Source organism: Myxine glutinosa, chromosome 6, assembly GCF_964187855.1.
Source record: "Myxine glutinosa chromosome 6, kmMyxGlut1.1, whole genome shotgun sequence".
Taxonomy (NCBI): domain Eukaryota; kingdom Metazoa; phylum Chordata; class Myxini; order Myxiniformes; family Myxinidae; genus Myxine; species Myxine glutinosa.
The window spans coordinates 82,966,994-82,987,561 of record NC_136266.1 but is presented as its reverse complement, the minus strand read 5'-3'; the positions used below and the strand labels follow the sequence as shown (position 1 = coordinate 82,987,561).

Here is a 20,568-nt window from a genome sequence, read left to right as displayed (position 1 = left end):
TACCTGCCTGCGGTGAGTGAGTGAAAGGCCCTCAGAGATAGCTTCATCGCGGGAGATTCCAATAATTCTGAAAGCTTTGGTTTCAACAGCGTGAAGCCGAGCTAGGTGTGAGGCAGGAGCACCGGCCCATAGGGGAGAACAGTATTCCATTGAGCTGCGGATGAAAGCCTTGTATGTGGTGAGGAGCTCAGGTGTGCCGAGGAAGGACTTCGCACGACGGAGGATGCCCAGTCGGCGACTGGCTTTGGAGGCCAGCTTGGAAATGTGGTTTTCCCAAGAAAGATCATGGCAGATAGTGAGACCCAAAATCTTGAGCGACAGAACTTCTTGGAGAGGATTGTTGAGAAAGTAGATGGGAGGGTTGTCCAGTCGATCTTTTCGGAGAGACATAGTCAGAGTGTGAGATTTGTCAGGATTGAAAGACATGTTCCACTTGTTTGACCAGTCTGTGATTTTGTCCAGGTCTTCAGAGAGTGAGGAGGCAGCAGACTGCCGATCTGAGGGAAGAGGAATGGAGCGGCAGAGAGTGGAGTCATCAGCAAAGAGATAGAGAGGATTTTCGAGAGAGTCAGAGAGATCATTGATGAAGACCAGAAAAAGCACGGGGCCCAGAACACTGCCTTGGGGAACTCCAGCCTGAACAGGAAGAGGAGATGAGAGAAACCCATTCAGGGCCACACGTTGACGACGACTAGAGAGGAAGTCCGCCAGCCATGCGTGGAGATTTCCATGGATACCAAAGGAGGAGAGTTTGGTGAGCAGAGCGGGGTGCCAGACCGTGTCGAAGGCACGTGATATGTCGAGGGAGACAGCTCTAATTTCCTGTTTGGCATTGAGGACCTCCATCCATAGTTGAGACAGCAGAAGCAGCATGTCCAGAGTAGAGTGACCTGGTCTGAAACCAAATTGTTGATCAGAGATCAAGCCATTGGAGAAGAGGAAAGATTTCATATCCGAAGCAATGATGGATTCCATGACTTTGCTGATAATTGGGAGAAGGTCCAGAAGGAGAAGGTCTGTCCATTCATCCGTGCGTCTATCCGTCTGGCCATCAGTGATAGATTTTTTGTTACTATGATAACTGAAGAATGGCTGAAGAGATCCAAGTTAAACTTAGTACAAGTATGTATAATGATGCAATACATCATATATATTAATAATGCAATATATAATAATATAATATGTGAACCAAATCAATGACATAATATAGGCAGGTTCTGACTGTGCAACACCAGTTATCATTCCGAGCATCTGCTGCATTTCAGATTGATGGCCTGCATGAAATGTGCACCTGATAGACGTATTGTTTCATTACTGGGTGCTTTTTGTCAACTGGTACATTACATTCATCGCCACAGAAGAAACAGTGACATTTAAAGGTGAATGGGGATACTGATCCGAGAGATTGGAGAGATTTATTTGGAGAAGGATGAAGAACATAAGTGATCGAAGCCTCTCCTGTGTGGTTTTAAGGACAGATTACATGGACACAAATGGAAGAGAGTCCTTGTAGCTTTTCAGTACAGCCAACTCGTCTTTGTATGCTGCTTTTTATGATGGTGTGTAACTCGCTCCCTTGTTACAGTCACTGTCTCACCCTGTGAGAGTTTCTTCTCACACAGCAAACAGGTTGCCTGTTCATCCATCAGCAATCTGGCTTCCATTATCTGAAAAAGACAAAAAACCATTAATTTCATGGTGGCCATGTTGGATTTTTATAACAATTGTGTGAAATGTGCCAGTAGTGCATATCTTTTATTTTAAAATAGATTCCTTTACACCAAAAACCTATATTTCGATACCAAGATCACCTTTCTATCATATCTAGAAGCAAAGATATGTCACATTAAGTTAGAATGGCGGTCATCTTGGCAAATGCTCACATGAGATTTCCAGGGACTTTTATAGGACATACCAAGGAAGGTATCCACCAATTTTTATCTCTCCCCAAATTTTTTCAGATCTTCAGTCATAAATGTCCTAATTTTACTGGACGAATGGGATTTTGACCAAACTTGGTACAAATACTGTTGGACCTCAACATTCTTGGTCCCAACATCCGCGGACCCTGTGTATTCATTATTCATAACATGTGACCTGCTTCTACATTTGAGCTTCACATATTCACAGTGAATATCACCTACGGAGGATATATCTATATTATAATAGGCTACGGTGATTCTGTCTGTCTGTCTGTCTGGGGGTGTGGCTTACTCCGTTTACAGAGTAGCTCCACCCATTCTTGGAGAGGTTTCATGTAAACAAATATCCACCATTTTATTACCTCGAATAGCTTTGAGGCCTGTTTAGTTAGGCCCGTGTTGTCTTTCTCTCTCATACAGGTTTATTTCAACTCAAATTCGATATATCATTTCATTTTTAACAGTGGCTAACATAGTTTTAGACTCGGTTGAAAAAAAACGGGAAGAGAATCCCATGAAAGTTTCCGTTTATAGAACAAAATGATTTCTCAAAGGCCTGTAAAATAAAGCCCATTCATTGAGTCACTCTCACGATTTTATCTCGAATTCACCATCTGATTTAATTTTTATCGATGGTTTTAGACTCAGTGTCAGAAATAATTGAGAACATTCACGCACACACGGGAGAATGCAGAAATATATATTTAAAAATCGCGCTGCGATGACACGAAAATACACCACCTAAAATAACAGTCGGGGAAAATGTCGACATATATTAAAAATTCGCTTTTTCTTTTCCGTTAAGATATATTACTTTTACTTTTGATGACAAACTATTACGATGACAAACTATTACGTGACAAACTATTTACTATTACGTCACAAAAACGACATATATTTCTTCGTTCTTATTTTATCCGGAAGTAAAATATGTTTCGGGAAATTACCGAGAGATATTTCTTCCTTTTTTTTTTTTATTAGTTATGTGCGCGTACACTTTAAATAGGTTTATTTGAAATCTTTAATTTTCACAATGTAATTTACTTGCCATTTGTCATTTGATGATTACGAGACACTTCCTCTTGAGGATCGTGACAATTCATGCGTTGCGTGGAAACTTCCATTTCCAAAATGAATGAGACGGTCGATGAAGAACGCAGACTTGAACAGGATGCAGCAAGAAAACGAATGAGACGGGCGAACGAGTCCGTCGACGAACGTCAATGCAGACCTGAACAGGATGCAGCAAGAAAAAGAACGAGATGGGAGAACTGCACAGGATGCTGCTGCAACAACGATGAGGAGGGTTGGAGAGGAGCGAGGGGTTGGAGAGGATTTAGCGGTTGGAGAGGATTTAGGGGTTGGAGAGTGAGGTGCTAGGGGTTGGAGAGTGAGGAGCTAGGGGTTGGAGAGTGAGGAGCTAGGGGTTGGAGAGTGAGGAGCTAGGGGTTGGAGAGTGAGGAGCGAGGGGTTGGAGAGCGAGGAGCGAGGGGTTGGAGAGTGAGGAGCTAGGGGTTGGAGAGCGAGGAGCTAGGGGTTGGAGAGTGAGGAGCTAGGGGTTGGAGAGTGAGGAGCTAGGGGTTGGAGAGTGAGGAGCTAGGGGTTGGAGAGTGAGGAGCTAGGGGTTGGAGAGTGAGGAGCTAGGGGTTGGAGAGTGAGGAGCTAGGGGTTGGAGAGTGAGGAGCTAGGGGTTGGAGAGTGAGGAGCTAGGGGTTGGAGAGCGAGGAGCGAGGGGTTGGAGAGCGAGGAGCGAGGGGTTGGAGAGCGAGGAGCGAGGGGTTGGGGAGCGAGGAGCGAGGGGTTGGAGAGCGAGGAGCGAGGGGTTGGAGAGCGAGGAGCGAGGGGTTGGAGAGCGAGGCGCGAGGGGTTGGAGAGCGAGGGGTTGGAGAGCGAGGAGCGAGGGGTTGGAGAGCGAGGAGCGAGGCCTTGGAGAGCTAGGGGTTGGAGAGTGAGGAGCTAGGGGTTGGAGAGCGAGGAGCGAGGGGTTGGAGAGCGAGGAGCGAGGGGTTGGAGAGCGAGGAGCGAGGGGTTGGAGAGCGAGGAGCGAGGGGTTGGAGAGCGAGGAGCGAGGGGTTGGAGAGCGAGGAGCGAGGGGTTGGAGAGCGAGGAGCGAGGGGTTGGAGAGCGAGGAGCGAGGGGTTGGAGAGCGAGGAGCGAGGGGTTGGAGAGCGAGGAGCTAGGGGTTGGAGAGCGAGGAGCGAGGGGTTGGAGAACGTGGAGCGAGGGGTTCTAGAGTGAGGAACGAGGGGTTGGAGAGCAAGGAGCGAGGGGTTGGAGAGCGAGGAGCGAGGGGTTGGAGAGCGAGGGGTTGGAGAGCGAGGAGCGAGGGGTTGGAGAGCGAGGAGTTGGAGAGGAGAGCGAGGGATTGGAGAGGAGTGTGAGGAAGTATTGGAGAGGAGTGTGAGGAAGTATTGGAGAGGAGTGTGAGGAAGTATTGGAGAGGAGTGTGAGGAAGTATTGGAGAGGAGTGTGAGGAAGTATTGGAGAGGAGTGTGAGGAAGTATTGGAGAGGAGTGTGAGGAAGTATTGGAGAGGAGTGTGAGGAGGTATTGGAGAGGAGTGTGAGGAGGTATTGGAGAGGAGTGTGAGGAGGGGAGTGTGAGGAGGAGTGGGATTGGAGAGGCGTGAGGGTGGAGAGAGGAGTGTCAGGTGGAGAGGAGTGAGAGTCACATATTATGTGAAATAAATAAATTGTGTTCATTACATCTTTTCTGGATCTGATGAATTGCCAGTAACCATTTTGTAAAACTAAATGTGCAGCATCTAAATGAAGATGTCCAAATGTCACACACGCCCATGCCTGTGGGATTCCCACGGGTGACCCCACTAGTCTATATTATATTCTCCGTAGGTGATTCTGTCTGTCTATCTGTCGGACGTCTGTCCGGGGGTGTGGTTTCCTCCGTTGAGAGAGTAGCTCCACCCATTCTTGAAGAGGCTTCAATAACAAATATCCACCATTTTATTTACTCGCATAGCTCTGAGGCTTGTTTAGTTAGGCCCGTGGTGTCTTTCTCTCTCTCACAGTTTTATTTCAACTCAAATTTGATATCTCGTTTAATTTTTCACAGTCACTAACATGGTTTTAGACTCGGTGGGAAGAAAATCTGATCAAAGTTTCCGTTTATAGAACGAAATGCATTTTCAAAGGCCTGTAAAATAAAGCCCATTCATTGAGTCACCCTCATGATTTTATCTCGAATTCACCATCTGATTTCATTTTATCGATGGTTTTAGTCTCGGTTTCAGCAATAATTGAAAAAATAAACGCACATACGGGAATCGGGAAATTGCCGACGTATATTAAATAATCGCGGCTTTTCACGCCTCGATATATCTTACACCGCCCAAATGGCATATACAGGAAATTGCTGAGATTTATGAAGAATTTGCGTCGGACGTTCCCATAGTCATGATTCAATGTTTAACTTTATACGTCGTCAACAATGTGGGGAGAGGTGCGAAGCTTCGTTCACATATCGCCACAGATGGCAAATGACGATTAGTACAGCGGATAAGCTCTCATATTTTAACAAATTGTGCATTTTTTGAGAAAAGCATGACATTTCTAGCATAGTTAGTATATACCATAAGGTTTATTTTCAGATGTGGAGGGAAGTCAGATTTGACCTCTGAGAACCGTGAGAGGTCAAGTCCAAAATGGCCACCAGTCCACCGGGTCTAATGTTCAAACGCGCTTATAGGTGTCGTTTCCAACTAAATTTGGGATGCCCATTCATTTGGTGATACTTTTGAGATCGCCAGAACTCAAGGACATGCATTTAGGTCACGGTCAAGGTCAAATTACGTTGAATATCTATTTTTATGATACTGCAGTTGGAACTGCTATTGGAAAAAGTTCATTTGAACTTTTAAAACTTTATTTTTTCAGGTACAGGGATAGGTACAAAACACCCAAAGACCAGAAATGATGAAAAAAAGTGTTTACACGGCAAGGAATGATGCAATAACCTCTGAAAAAATAACTCTCGTTAACCAAGTATGTCCACCAAAGCTTACATTAAATCAAGTGCAATGATGAAAATTGGTAATAATATAAATCTAACAGTCTCCAGAACAGAAGCACAGTGCAGTGCACTTGAATGCAGCTTTGGCACACTTGCAGCGTCCAGTGCACCCTTTCCTGCAGCCACAGTCGATCAATTCATGGCACGATTTTGATGATTCAGGAAGAGTGGTCCAAAGAGGCTGCCACCCAGTTGTCTCCTTTGTCCAGCCCCAGTCAGGTGGGTCTGGCATCTCTGGATCCATGACCAATGCCTGGTTACAACAGTTGGCCTGGAAGCAAGTGCGCTTGATGTGCTGCTTGAGTGTTGCCTGGGTTGGAGGAATGTTCTCTAGAGTTCTACACTTCTGTGTGAAGAGCTGTTTCCTGGCATCATTCACTTCCGTGCTCTCACTGGTTCTATCGTACATCAGCACCACAAATCGCTCTAGCAGTAACATTGAGCCTTCACTGACCTCACTTGGCATGCCTAGGAGTTCATTGAAAGCATCATTCACCTCTGGGCATCCCCAATTTAGTTGGAAATGACACCTATAATGTTTTTCTACACTATTTGGTTCCAAAATTAAGCGTGTTTGAACATTAGACTCGGTGGACTGGCGGCCATTTTGGATTTGAACTCTCACGGTTCTCAGAGGTCAAATCTGACTTCCCTCCACATCTGAAAATAAACCTTATGGTATGCACTAACTATGTTTAAAATTTCATGCTTTTCTCATAAAATGCACAATTTTTGTGTTTATCTGCTGCACTAGATTAAATGTTTAACTTTATACGTAGTCAACAATGTGTGGAGAGGTGCGAAGCCTCGTACACGTTTCGCCACAGATGGCAAATGACGATTAAATGTTTAACTTTATACGTAGTCAACAATGTGGGGAGAGCGGCTTGATGAACGTCAACACAGACTTTTAAAATGTCATTCACTAAAAATGTCAAGTGTGTGTGTGTGTGTGTGTGTGTGTGTGTGTGTGTATATATATATATATATATAATTATATATATATATATGTGTGTGTGTGTATGTGTATATATATATATGTGTGTGTGGGGATGTATATATGTGTCGTATATATGTGTGTGTGGATGTGTATATATATGCGTGTGTGCGTGTGTCTATGAACAAGAGAGACAGAATTGTAAGGAGCAGAAATGAAAAAAAACGAGGTGTGTGTGTGTGTGGGTGTGTGTGTGGTTTTGGGAGAGGATTTGAGCTCTTCAAGGCACATTTTACATGAGATGTTATTACACATTTCAAACTGTATTTCCCATGTGCACGCACATGCAGTCACATATTATCAGAAGTAAATACGTTGTGTAGATGACATCATTTGTGCATCTGATAAATTGCCAGTAACCATTTTGTAAAACTAAATGTGCAGCATCTAAATGAAGATGTCCAAATGTCACACACGTCCATGCCCGTGGGATTCCCACGGGTGACCCCACTAGTCGATATTATATTCTCCGTAGGTGATTCTGTCTGTCTGTCCAGGGGTGTGGCTTACTCCGTTGAGAGAGTCGCTCCACCGATTCTGGAAGAGGTTTCAAAAACAAATATCCACCATTTTATTTACTCGCATAGCTTTGAGGCCTGTTTTGTTTGGCCCGTGGTGTCTTGCTCTCTCTCACAGTTTTATTTCCACTCTAATTCGATGTATCATTTCATTTTTAACAGTCGCTAACATGGTTTTCGACTCGGTTGAAAAAAAAAACGGGAATAAAATCCGATGAAAGTTTCCGTTTATAGAACGAAATGCATTTTCAAAGGCCTGTAAAATAAAGCCCATTCATTGAGTCACCCTCACAATTTTATCTCGAATTCACCATCTCATTTCATTTTTATTGATGGCTTTCGACTCGGTTTCAGCAATAATTGAAAAAATAAACGCACACATGGGAATCGGGAAATTGCCGACATATATTAAATAATCGCGGCTTTTCACGCCTCGATGTATCTTACATCGCCCAAGATGACACAGACGGGAAATTGCCGAGATTTATGAAGAATTCGCGTCTGACGTTTCCATAGTCACGATTAAATGTTTAACTTCATACATAGTCGTCAATGTGGGGAGAGGTGCGAAGCTTCGTTCACATATCGCCACAGACGGCAAATGATGATTAAATGTTTAACTTTATTCGTAGTCAACAATGTGTGGAGAGGTGCGAAGCTTCGTTCATGTGTCGCCACAGATGGCAAATTGCCTATTAAATAATCGCAGCTTTTCGCGGATCGATATGTCTTACACTGCCCAAGTAACAGAGACAGGAAATTGCCGAGAGATATTTCGTCGTTCTTATTTGAGTGTGTGTGTGTGTGTGTGTGTGTGTGTGTGTGTGTGTGTGTGTGTGTGTGTGTGTGTGTGTGTGTGTGTGTGTGTGTGTGTGTGTGTGTGTGTGTGTGTGTCTGTGAGTAAGAGAGAGAATTGTGAGGAACAGAAATGAAAAAACGAGGTGTGTGTGTGTGTGTGTTTGTGATGGGGCGGGGAGGGAGAGGATTTGAGCTCTTGAAGTCACATTTTACATGAGATGTAATGACACATTTCAAACTGTATTTCCCATGTGCACGCACATGCATTCACCTGTTATCAGAAGTAAATACATTGTGTAGTTTACATTTGTGCATCTGATAAATTGCCAGTAACCATTTTGTAAAACTGAATGTGCAGCAACTAAATGAAGATGTCCAAATGTCACACACGTCCATGCCCGTGGGATTCCCACGGGTGACTCCACTAGAATATATATATAATGTGTATAACTGTATATATATATGTATATATATATTTTTTTTTTTTTTTTTTACACATCAGGACTCGTCTTCTATATCCACCACCACTGATATTAATTTAGCCTGGGAATTCTTCCAAAGAAACTGCTCTCTTATGCACAGATTTATTCCATCTCGTCTTCAATGATCTTACCCATCCTCCCTCTCTTGGTGCTCTGAATCCTGCGGTGAGGCATTTGCTTTAAAACAACTTGCATTTTCCTCATGGAAGGCAAATCGAACTGAAGACAACCTCAGATTATTCCACAAAGCTATCAACAAGTGTGTCTACTCTCTGGAGAGCCAGAAAAAAACATGTCCAATCTCAAGAATGAGCTTTCAAACTTGTCTCCCTCCGACATTGTTGGCATTTTCCAGGAATGTATACCCCTCGGATGTCGGGATACGATAGTAATTTGATGCAAAGATGAACTGATTCGATTTTGGACTCAAAGGTCAGATGTCATGTCAGTTAAAAATGTGATACTTGAGAACAGCTGAAGGGATTTAAATCAGACTCAGAACAAGTTCAGGTGTATATCTATCTATAATTCCAGTAATCTCTGTATGTCTGTATGTCTGTGACCACTGTTTCTCGACAACCACGGGTCCGATATACTTTAAACTTGCCAGGTATACTGCTGGGGACCCGAGGATGTGCCTTTTCAAGGTTTCATATTAATCGGACAAGTAGTTACCGAGCTATGTCCAAAAAACGATTCAACCAATCAGAGAGCAGCGAGCTATCACGTGTGCCGAACGTGGCGAACAGACTCTGCCTCGGACGGCACATTTGAGAGCGTATTCATTTATTTCACGTTGGCAAACTATGTTGCCGTTAAACTATGTTTTAAAACTAATTAAAACTAATTTGCGATTCTTTCGCTTTCCTGCGCGTTTGTGCACGCTATGGCGATTTCTTTACCAAACTCCGCAAGCCGTTCGCTTTGGACCAAACCATTTCATGTAAATAGATGGGGGGGATTGTCACCGTACTCGCAAGCCGTTCGCTTTGGACCAAACCATTTCATGTAAATAGAGGGGGGGGATATAATTTTAGATATATATATAGTACGGGCATGCCCTTGTATGTATAATGATGTAATAATGTGGGCGGAGGCATATCGTTTGATGTCGTGATGTTGAAGATGGCTGTTCTAGTTTTTATTTTATGAGTATATATTGATGGAGTTGAAGAGTTTTCAATGTTTGGCCAATTACATTATTCCACCTGGTTCGAGGTGAACTTGATTTTGCTGGGATTAAAGGGGGAGTTAAGGTGGTTCACTTGTTATCACCACTTTTTTTTTTTTGAAAAAAAAAAAGGGGGGGATATTGTAATCAGGAATGTCTGTCTGTCACGCTATCTTCTAAACGGTTGGGAAAAAATTCACCAAACCTAGTAGTTATGATTACCACATGGCATAAAGGTGCAAGAGCAGTAGATTTTGGCCCTGCCCCCTTGGGTGGGGTAGTTGATTTAAAACTTGGTGGGGGACTTAGGGTCACAAGGGTTAAAACGGGCAAAAAATGGCTCAAAATTTGCTATTTTCTCAATCCTGGTTGAACTTTTTGCCATCTGTCAACTTTGCTTTCGATGGGTAGTGAAAAGGGATGAAACATATCTCTGGGGAGGGGAGGTTTTTTTTGAGAAATAATAATGGTGAAAGTAATATTGTTTATGCCTGGTGTTGGCTTAGCGGTTAGGGTGCTGGCTTGGGATCCTAGGATCCTGGGTTCGAATCCCGGTCGATCGCTGAATTAACGCCAGGGGGATTGACTCAGCCTGTCATCCTTCCGAGGTCGGCAAATTGAGTACCAGCTTGCTGGGATGAATGATCCCGGTGTGTACCCCGGTTTAGAATAGGTACACCGTATCCCTGCGCATCATAAGAGCGTGACCAAGGGTTGGCGTCAGGAAGGGCATCTGGCCATAAAAACATTGCCTCAAACAGGGAACCATGAATTGTCATGGGGCCCGCAAGGCTAACCCCCGCTCTAGCGGGGAAAAATGGCTTTAAAACGATCATTCATTCCTCCACCGCCGAAAACGTCGGTGTCATGTTTTCCGGCTGTGTGTGTGTGTGCGTCTGTCCCTCTGTGCTTACGTTCATCACCGCAATAAGTTGTGCACCGCTGAAGGGATTTTTAGAAAACTTGCTACAAAGGTGTATTATGATGCAAAGATGAACCCATAATATTTTGTCGTCAAAATCACGTGACTGTTAGCTGAAAGTAGCAGATTTTTGTTACCATCTTATTACAAAATTTGGAACTGTTAAAAAATCGCTATCGTGATAATTTGTGAACCACTGAAGGGATTTTGACCAAACTAGGCATAACTTTGGACCTTAATACAATGAGGAACTGATGAAATTTTGGGATCAAATGTCGATCGTCTGTGTTACGAAATCTGTGTTACTGCAATAACTTATGAACCACTCAACATCTGTCTGTCTGTTTATCTGTATGTCTGTGAGCAGGATACCTCAAAATGTTGTGCATGGATTCGGATGAAATTTGGTGGACAGAATGGGTGTGTGACAAGGACAAAATGATTAGATTTTGGTGAAGATCAGGATTCGGATCCGGATACAAGAATTTAAGTGATTCTTCACAATTGAGAGATGGGGCGAAAAACTATATATAGCACGATATCTCAAAAGGTTGTGGATGGATTATGACAAAACTTGGTGGATGAGTTGGTTAGGTGACAACAACAAGTCGATTTGATTTTGGTTCAGGTCCGAATGTAGATCCAGCCTACCAGTAGGATACAAAACGTAAAATTTTCAGCCCGGTGTTGGTATGCGCTCTACCAAGTGTCGTTCGTGTCATTTGTGTGTTAGTATATTTAGAATGTAGCGCTGAGAGCTGAATGATGCCGATTGCAGGACACGGCTCACAACAACACGACAGTCTGGGGCTAATCGTATTGAAGTTGCAAGTAAATGGAATTTTGAGAACTGCTTCCTTGTGCTGAGAGAGTAACAGAAATGATTCCACAGTCATGGTGGCTCCAAAAGGCTGCTGTTTATTTATTATTTTTGTGGTGGTGTCTCATGGTTTTTATCATATTTATCTCTTGTTTTGTTTACTTTGCTTGTTTTCTTCTCAACACTGCTTCCTGCATTTGCTTCATTATTTATATCGGGCAACGTTGTTTACATTTAGGCCTTAGGCTTTGTTGACCTTTTGTTCATTCCTTCTGGCATTAATTTAAAGTGGAACTCACCAGTCATTTTACTGATTTGCTTGTTTTGATATTCATGTTTCATTCTTTTGTTGTTTTTCTGTCCCCCCCCCCCCCCCCCCCTCCTCCTCCTCCTGCGTCACCAACACCACTTTGTTGAACTCAGTGATCCAGATGAAGAAATTGAATTCCTGTCATCCCCGGCGGATGCAAACCCCGTCGTCCGTCGCCTCCCAGCACAGCCTGGGCATCGGGAAACTAAGGGTCGGGCCTCTCCTCGTGGCTCACCGAGGGCACGCCGGAGTGGTCAACACGAAGATGGGTGAGATTGCACCACCGGTGTTTTGTGAGAGGATTGCTGTTTTTATTCCTCTTATTTTAAATGGCATTTTTTTATTGACAATAGTAATGAAAGAAAATTGCTGAGGTTTTTTTTGTATTTTCATTTTTTAAATCTTTGCACTCTAACCATGATGCTGTTGTTTGCAGCAATAAGGGAAGCCGAGTCGTTGATCAGGTGAGAGCGTCCTCATTGGAAGATTATCCTCATGTAAAATGACATCAGATTTTAAATGTTGTAATATTTTTATCCGAGTATAACAGTTGAGATTAATTTATAATGAGCGATATATTTTGGTTTGGCTAAAAGTTTTATAAGATTTGTTCGCATTTTAATTTGGTGAGGAATTTTCATGTTATAATAAAAACAAAAGATTAATGTAAATGATGGCTGGCAGGGTTGACAAGATGTATTCATCATCATGTGTATCTTGATGCGACCTAAATTTCAAATTTTCAGAAACAAAAAGCAACCAAAGTCCTTTTTCACATTTGTTTATAATACTGAACATTCTCTGTTTAAGATAAAGCAATAGTTTGTTGAGTCAGCTTATACAATATTTTAGCATATTTTTTAGTTTGTTATAAATTGAGGAAGCCAATGAAGTAAAGGCCAAAAAGTTTTAATGTCCGTGACTCAAAAGTTCAATAACTACTCTAAAATAGCATCCATGGACTGACCGAACAACCTAGAGGTATGCATACTTGCCTCTGAGCTATCTAGCCTGGGTTTGAATTTTGACCCAACTACTCGTATAAATGATCATCCGAGTGTTTCGCTGGCAGAGCGAGACATCAGTGTGTGCCGTCCTTCAGATGGACATTAAACTGGGCGTTCCTTCTTCCAGCATTTGTTTGTGTATGTCAAAGATCCCATAGTGTCCTTCAGGAAGACGAGGCGAGCTATCGTGTACCACAGCTAACTGCTCGTGAAAATGCCTCAATTGTGTGTTTTTTTCCAAATCTTTTGTACTCGATCTCTACACCTATTTAGAATAGGTACACCATATCCCTGCGCATCGTAAGAGGCGACTAAGGGTTGGTGTCAGGAAGGGTATCCGACCATAAAAACATTGCCTCAAACAGGGAACCATGATTGTCATGGGGCCCACAAGGCTAACCCCCACTCTGGTGGGAAAAATGGCCTTAAAACGATCATTCATTCATTCATTCATTCAATCTCTACACCTATGCTAACCTATTGAACCCAACTGCTTCTGAATGCTGTCTTTCCCACTTGAGAAGGTGGATAGGTTTCTGGCAAACCTCGACTCCAATTCTCCGACAGGCCCAGGCGGCATCATTGCACTTGTCCTGAAAACATGCTCTACTGCTCTTGCTCATCCTCCTTCTGCTCTGTTCACTTGATCATTCACTCTGGGGCAATTTTTGTCTGCCTGGAAGTTAGCCAACATCACTGCAATACATAAACATGGTGGAAAGACAGATCTTCGTAACTACAGGTCTATTATCATCCTTCCAATTATAAACTAGGTCATTGAATCTATCATTGCAGTTGACATAAAATCCTTCCTTTTCTCCAGTGGCCTGATCTATCTCAGATCATCAGTTTGGTTTCAGACCTGGTAAGTCTACCTCGGACATGTTGCTGCTCTCCCAAACTCTCCCAAAAAATGGTTTGAAAGTGCCCAATCTCAGACATGAGATCACTGCCGACTCTCTGGACATATGTCGAACTTTTGAGTGTTTGGCACCCCACCTTGATTTCCAAACTCTCAACTTTTGGTATCAAAGGCCGACTCCACAAATTAATCAATAACTTTCTCCACTCATGTATTCAGCATGGAGCTCTTGACAGGATCATCTTATCTCCTCTCCCTGCCAAGGCTGGAGTGCCCCAAGGCAGTGCTTTGAGCCCAGTCTTGTTCCTCATTCAATGTCCATCAATGATATTTGATTCCCAGAAAATTCCTGCCTTTCTCTTTGCTGATTATTCCATGCTCTACTGTGTCATTTGTTATTCTTCAGCCAGCCAGGCAGGCAGCAGCCTCTCCCCCTTCTGTAGACATAGATAAAATGAGGAGCTGGTCCAACTCTTGGAAGATATTGTTAAGGATCTCAGAGACGGCACTCCCCTTACCGAGGGAGGTTTAATCCCCTCGCTTTTTAAGCTGGCCGTCCGAGTCCTGGAACTATCTCGCCACTTCCGGTCAGCGCTGAATAGGGTAGTAGGCCAATTATTCCGATGACCTAATTACCAGCGCCTTCCGGTAAGCGAGGAAATGAGCCCTGCCCGAGCCGCGGCTGTAATGGACACGCCGAGCGAAGCGAGCCACGACTCAGGCCGTTAACAAAAGACTAACCCGATTGATAAAGCAGTTGGCCGAATCGTGCCACAGGTACTCAATTGGAGACAGGACGAAAGCGCTCGGGGGAAAGAAGAAACCAAAGAAGAAACGAAAGCAATATACAGAAGAAGAAGAAGAAGAAGAAGACACAGGGCAGCCTTAAGCAGTCTTATATTACCCGAGGACAACAAACAGGACAGACAAACAGACTCACACGAAAGGGAATAGCAGGCAGGAATGACTGGAAGAAGGGATGAGAAGGCCCAGGCAGACGGTAGGCGTCGAGGTCCGGCTCCAGGAGTCGACTCGCGTCGTGGCGGGAAAACCCTGGCAGGCAGCGCTGATATTGGTTGCACGCGAGCGGACCTTATTCGGCGGGGTTATCAAATCGGGGAGGGTATATTGCTTTTCTCTCCACTCGTACTTCGGGCTTCCTCTCTTGTCTCCTGCCTCACGACCCACGCATGACTCTCTCCTCACCACTCTCTTTGCTTCCCCAACCACTCATCCCAAGTAGTCCGCGCGCCGCGCTTATATGGGGTTTTTGCGTATCAAGCCGCGGCTTTTAGGATACACCCACCGGTGAGCTCGCCTCGGCCCTGATTGGTCGCGAGGGCTCACCGGCTCCGCCCCTTGATGGTGCGTTGACGGCCACGCCTTATTCCTGGAGCTCTGGGGACTCCTCCCCCTTCTTCTCCGAGATGAAGCACATGGGCAATGGCGTCTTGTGGGGAGATAGAAAACCACTCGCACCGCTTTTGAAGGGAACTTTGGAGCCTACTCTTATTTCATTAATGCAATGTAGATTCAACTACTGGGAACAGATCCTTAACTGAAACACATAATAATGAAATAACTACGAAGAGGTCCAGTGGTTCGCTACGTGTTGTTCATGGACTAACTAGGGTGCGATCTTTAACAAGCCAATTGATGGGAATATTTACAGGGGAACATTTATAAGGGATGCATTTACTAAAATTTACTAGTGAAGGTTCTAAAAACCGTAACAATATCTTTCAACGCCGACAAATCCCACAAACTCACCCTGGCTCGAAGAAGGGGCACGCCGTCTGACAAACACTCCCATCTACTTCCTAAACACCGCATTTGAAGAACTTAAGTCATTCATACCTTTGGGCCTCACCATCAGCCATGATCTTTCGTGAGCAGACCATATTTCCAAGATGACCTCCTAAGCCAGCTGCCGACTCGGCATCCTTCATTGTGCAAGAACTTTCCTTGGCCAGACTAAACTTTTTGATGACCTGCAAGGCCTTTTTTCGTTTAATGATGGAGTACTACTTTTCTCTTTGGGCTGGTGTCCCTGCCTCGTGCCTTGCACTTGATGGCGTGGAAAGCAACGACCTCAAAATCATTTGGATCTCCCATGACAAAGTTGAGGATGTAGGCCTGTTACTTTCACACCACAGGCAGGTTGGTGGCCTCTGTGTATTCTTCTGCCTTCTTTTTGGTCTTGCACCCTCTGACCTCTCTTTGCCCTTTCCTTCCCAGGTTTCTGCATTGCACACATGGTCTGCCATGAACTCTCTTCTTGTTAAACTCCCAAAATCTAAGCATTTCTCACCTGCACTCATTTGTTCTTCTCCTCTCTCACCTGTGGAGCCAACATTCTTCCCTCCAGGGCTTCAACACAGCCGTTCATCACTACCTCAGGCCATTGCCCATTCATAGTCTTGATGTCGTCTACCATAAATTACCCCATTCTCAAGCACTCCCTCATCCAGGTGATTGTGACAAAATATCATGTACCGAGAAATGCAATTACAGGCACCTTTTAAAACATTTTAAATGAAACTTAGCATATGCAATCAACATTGGGGAACGCATGAAATATGTTACGTTTTTGGGGGATTTGACCCCCGGTTAATGCCCCATGAGTTGGGAACTTGAGGTCACGGGGTGAAAACAGTGAAAACATTTTTTTACTCAAAATTTGATATTGGGACATTCCTGATGGAACATTTTTCCATCTTTAAACGTTGCTTTAGGTGGGAAGTGTAGAGATTTGTGATGGTGCAACATGCAAATTTCAAATCTAGTTTTTATTTTTTATTTTTTACGTAATCGAGACTCATGAAGGAGCTACAATCAGGCCTATGTAAATTGATGATATAGGAGACCCATGGCCTCAATCTAAGCAGGGTTGAGAAGTACAGCACGTCTGAATTGCACCAGAGTGTGTAGTTGAGGATTGGTGTAGCGTATGCAGCGTAAGTTTTGAGGAAATGGTGTGATGTGCGTTTGAGTGCCTCACCCAGCAACATTATATATACTGTATATATATCCAAAAATTTGAAGATTGGATTTTCATTTCTCCACAAGCCTGCCCCTATTCCTATTGAAGAAAGTAGTTTGTGGTGAAATTTTGAGAATGATTGGACAATATTTAGAGGTTGCTCAAAATGTTGACAAATTTTAATGAATAATATACAGAATTTTTAGCATCATACATCAATTCATCGATAATTATCTATTTTCAATTACTCAAATTATTTATTATTGTTGGCTTGCACTCGTCTTCAATGGTATGACCAAGAGATTGTGCAAAAGCACTGGCCACAAACATAGCACGCCGATCTGAGAGATTTACTCTGTCCAGAGTTGCCACCATTGCTGGAGTGATCACCTTGATGGGAGCCTTTTTCGCCTGTTTGGCAGAAGATGGACTTTGGAGTTTGAATTCATTGTCCCCTGAATCGGAGCTTTCAATCTCACTCATCATCATCATCAACCACAGCCGATGTTGATGGAACAGATTGCATTGCTGTTAGTCTCAGCAGCACGTTTCTTCTTTCTTTTATCTTCATTCCAACTTTGTTCCAATTTCTTTGTTCCAACTTTGTATTCCAATTTCAATTTCTGTTGCCCAGAAACAACTTGCCTTCGTCTCCTGTAAAGCAAATCCAACGGAAGGAAATCTCATTTCCTTTCACAAACCCCGAAACAAGTGTGTGTCCACCCTCGGGAGAGCCAGGAAACAATATCTCTCCGTTCTCAAGACCGAACTCTCTTATCTGTCTCCCTCTTCCAAATCCTGGTGGCGTCTGGTCAAATCTGTTTCTGGTGTTTGTTCCCCCTCCATCCTCTCCCTCACCTCAAACGGCTACACAGCTGACTCCGCACGTGAAAAAGCTGAATGCCTCAACTCTGTGTTTGCCTCTAAATCTTGTGTCCCAAACCCTTCCCTCTCTGTACCCACCATACCCAGTCGTACCCAGCTGCTCCTGGACTCTGTGTCCTTTCCTCCTGACAAGGTGGAAAAGCTTGTCAACCCTCGACTCTGATTCTGCAACTGGACCTGACGACATCAGCCCACGGGTCCTAAAATCCTGTTCTTCCGCTCTTTCACTCCCTCTCTCTGTTCTCTTCACCCTCTCTTTTGCTCAAGGTCATCTGCCATCTGCTTGGAAATCAGCCAACATCACCGCTTTGCACAAAAAAGGTGCAAAAACAGATCCTAGCAACTACAGACCAATCAGCCTTCTCCCAATTATCAGCAAAGTCATGGAATCCATCATTGCTTCAGATATGAAATCTTTCCTCTTCTCCAATGGCTTGATCTCTGATCATCAATTTGGTTTCAGACCTGGTCACTCTACTCTGGACATGCTGCTTCTGCTTTCTCAACAAGTCCTCAATGCCAAACACGAAATTAGAGCTGTCTCCCTTGACATATCACGTGCCTTCGATACGGTCTGGCACCCCGCTCTGCTCACCAAACTCTCCTCCTTTGGTATCCATGGTAATCTCCACGCATGGCTGGCGGACTTCCTCTCTAGTCATAGTCAACGTGTGGCCCTGAATGGGTTTCTCTCATCTCCTCTTCCTGTTCAGGCTGGAGTTCCCCAAGGCAGTGTTCTGGGCCCTGTGCTTTTTCTGGTCTTCATCAATGATCTCTCTGACTCTCTTGAAAATCCTCTCCATCTCTTTGGTGATGACTCTACTCTCTGTCGCTCCATTCTTCATCCCTCAGATCGGCAGTCTGCAGCCTCCTCACTCTCTGCAGACCTGGACAAAATCACAGACTGGGCAAACAAGTCGAACATGTCTTTCAATCCTGACAAATCTCACACTCTTACGATGTCTCTCCGAAAAGACCGACTGGACAACCCTCCCATCCACTTTCTGAATAATCCTCTCCAAGAAGTTCTGTCACTCAAGCTTTTGGGTCTCACTATCTGCCATGATCTTTCCTGGGAAAACCACATTTCAAATCTGGTCTCCAAAGCCAGTCGCCGACTGGGCATTCTCCGTCGTGCAAAGTTCTTCCTTGGCACACCTGAGCTCCTCACCACATACAAGGCTTCCATCCGCAGCTCAATGGAATACTGCTCTCCCCTTTGGGCTGGTGCTCCTGCCTCACACCGAGCTCGTCTTCACGCTGTTGAAACCAAAGCGTTCAGAATCATTGGAATCTCCCTCGATGAAGCCAATTCCAAGGGCCTTTCACTCACTCACCGCAGGCAGGTTGGTGGTCTTTCCGTCTTCTACCGACTCCTCTCTGGCCTTGCCCCCCCCACCCCCCCCCCCCCCAGCTCTCTCTGGGCTCTGTCCCCCAAATATTCCTACAGGTCACACAAGATCTGCCTGCAACCCTTTTATGGTTAAACTGCCAAAATCAAGACTCTCTGCTCACCTTCACTCCTTCATTCCTCTTTTCTCCCACCTCTGGAACAAACTCGCTCACTCTCTTCAATCCCACTCCACCCTCCAGGTCTTTAAAACAGCTGTTCACCACTATCTCTTATCTTCCCCCATCCAAAACCTTGATCTTTTCTACCCCTGCTAATTTCACCCCAAATCCACTTTTTTGAAATACCAACTTCTGTCCTGGAAGTCCTTGGTGTCCTTGTGTTTTATACTTCTCCCACTCCCCCCCCCCCCCCCCCTTCCCATGCCTCCTCCCCCCAAGCCATCTCCCTGCTCTCAAATGTTATGTTTGTGTGCTTCCCCTTCTCTCCCCATCTTGTCTTCCGCTCCCTCTTTTTATATATTTTGTTTGTCTGGTTGATTTGTTTGTGAAATAAATGTTAGCTCTTTCACGAGCCTCGATTCAGTATACAAAAAAAACAAAAAAAAAAAAAAACAAAGTGGGGACATGAGCTCTTCCAAGCACCAATGGCGTATCCTTGCTTGTACCAATGATCCCTTTTCCAGGAGGCACTACGAATAGCATTGACGGACCTGCAGAGACAACAAGAAGAGCTGCGTGTGGACTTGCGTGGGCGGCGAGAGGCAGAAGAGCGTGGGGAGAACCGGTTCAATGCTCTCCAGAATGCACTCATGGGGCACATCGACAGCACTGTGTCTGAGCACTCCCAAAGACAGCGTATCCTGTGAACCTTACTATTTTATGAGAGTGAATGTGTTGTCAAGATGGTTTCTGTGATGACCTTAACAATTGGTGTAGGTGATTGGCTGGAGCAGCGATTGGCAGAGATTTCTGATCGTATGTGCCAATACAAAGAACAATTGGTACAGAATTTGGGTCAGACATTGGTGCCTGCTCTTGGAGGCCGAATCGATCGTGTTGTGCGAGAGGAAATGAAGAAAACCGTTGCACCTGGTATGTATTCCTTCACCAGATACCATATGTTTAATGAAATATGAACTGAAGAATGTGGTTTGCACTTTTATGCTGCAGACTAAAATGCAACTTTTTAAAGAGCTGCATAGTAATGAAGTTCAAAATTTGGGTTGAACTGTGTTTTACTCATTATTTACCAAAGCTCGTATTTGTCTCCACTTGTCATTCTTTTACCTCGAGATACACAGATTGATCAATTTATTTTATATTTATTATGTCACAGGTCTGTCAAAGGCACTTGAGCCTGTAGCATCACAGTTGAATAGCAGCCTTACTTCCAAGCTTTCTTCTGTGGAAGGCACATTGAAGGAGACTGTCACAAGAGTTGTAAAGTCAAAGGTGAGGGTCACATGGGAATATCAGAAGGAATAGTAGAGATGGCTTACTGAAAGAGCAG

At 44.2% G+C, this 20,568-nt stretch overlaps 1 protein-coding gene across 4 annotated transcripts in view; it reads left to right on the top strand.

Annotated features, from left to right (window-relative positions):
- EDC4 (enhancer of mRNA decapping 4) overlaps positions 1–20,568 on the top strand; it is a 143,622-nt gene that overhangs the window by 99,999 nt on the left and 23,055 nt on the right. For all 4 annotated transcript variants that reach the window (XM_068120489.2, XM_068120487.2, XM_068120488.2 and 1 more), the window contains 5 exons: positions 12,082–12,237; positions 12,405–12,432; positions 19,742–19,913; positions 19,995–20,150; positions 20,395–20,510. In XM_068120489.2, the coding sequence (XP_067976590.1) occupies positions 12,082–12,237; positions 12,405–12,432; positions 19,742–19,913; positions 19,995–20,150; positions 20,395–20,510 (628 nt within the window). The remainder of the gene's footprint in view (positions 1–12,081; positions 12,238–12,404; positions 12,433–19,741; positions 19,914–19,994; positions 20,151–20,394; positions 20,511–20,568) is intronic.